This window comes from Egretta garzetta, unplaced genomic scaffold (assembly GCF_000687185.1).
Source record: "Egretta garzetta isolate BGI_Z169 unplaced genomic scaffold, ASM68718v1 scaffold2771, whole genome shotgun sequence".
In the NCBI taxonomy this organism is placed as follows: Eukaryota; Metazoa; Chordata; class Aves; order Pelecaniformes; family Ardeidae; genus Egretta; species Egretta garzetta.
In genome coordinates this window covers 1-1,121 of record NW_009258744.1, presented here as the reverse complement: position 1 = coordinate 1,121, position 1,121 = coordinate 1, and the positions used below count along the sequence as shown (strand labels likewise).

The 1,121-nt window shown below is 49.7% G+C and overlaps 1 protein-coding gene across 1 annotated transcript; it reads right to left on the bottom strand.

Moving 5' to 3' along the window:
- Nucleotides 1–500: 500 nt before the first annotated feature.
- LOC104135416 (zinc finger protein 768-like) lies at nucleotides 501–1,003 on the bottom strand (the record flags this gene model as incomplete). The annotated part of the gene is made up of 1 exon (XM_009649068.1): nucleotides 501–1,003. A coding segment is annotated over one exon (503 nt), but the record flags the coding sequence as incomplete, so codon positions are not given.
- Between the last annotated feature and the right edge of the window lie 118 nt (nucleotides 1,004–1,121).

Genomic DNA, 1,121 nt, shown 5'->3' with positions numbered 1-1,121 from the left:
TTTTGGGTCCAAATCCTCACTTTTTTGCTCCAAATCCTCCGTTTTTGGGTCCAAAGCCTCCCTTTTTGGGTCCAAATCCTCACTTTTTGGGTCCAAAGCCTCACTTTTTGGGTCCAAATCCTCACTTTTTGGGTCCAAAGCCTCCATTTTTGGGTCCAAATCCTCCCTTTTTGGGTCCAAAGCCTCCCTTTTTGGGTCCAAATCCTCCCTTTTGGGGTCCAAAGCCTCCCTTTTGGGTCCAAATCCTCCCTTTTTGGGCCCAAATCCTCCCTTTTGGGGTCTTGTTCCTCACTTTTCGCCCCCAAACCTCCCTTTTTGTGTCCAAAGCTTCATTTATCAGCTCCAAAGCCTCGGTTTTGGGGCCAAACCCCCCATTTTAAGGGCCTAAAGCTGCATTTTTAGGCTTCATACCCTCATTTTTAGGGCCAAATCCCTCATTTTTAGGGCTAAACCCCTTATTTTTAGGGCCCAGGCTCCCATTTTGGAGCCAAACCCCTCACTTTTGGGGCCAAACCCCTCACTTTTAGGGTCCAACCCCTCATTTTTGAGGCCAAACCCCTCATTTTTGGGGCCAAACTCCTCACTTTTGGGGCCAAATGCCTCATTTTTGGGGCCAAATCCCCCAGTTTTTGGGCCAAACCCCTCATTTTTGGGGCCAAACTCCTCACTTTTGGGGCCAAATGCCTCATTTTTGGGGCCAAATCCCCCAGTTTTTGGGCCAAACCCCTCATTTTTGGGGCCAAACTCCTCACTTTTGGGGCCAAATGCCTCATTTTTGGGGCCAAATCCCCCAGTTTTTGGGCCAAACCCCTCATTTTTGGGGCCAAACTCCTCACTTTTGGGGCCAAATGCCTCATTTTTGGGGCCAAATCCCCCAGTTTTTGGGCCAAACCCCTCATTTTTGGGGCCAAACTCCTCACTTTTGGGGCCAAATGCCTCATTTTTGGGGCCAAATCCCCCAGTTTTTGGGCCAAACCCCTCATTTTTGGGGCCAAACTCCTCACTTTTGGGGCCAAATGCCTCATTTTTGGGGCCAAATCCCCCAGTTTTTGGGCCAAACCCCTCATTTTTGGGGCCAAACTCCTCACTTTTGGGGCCAAATGCCTCATTTTTGGGGCCAA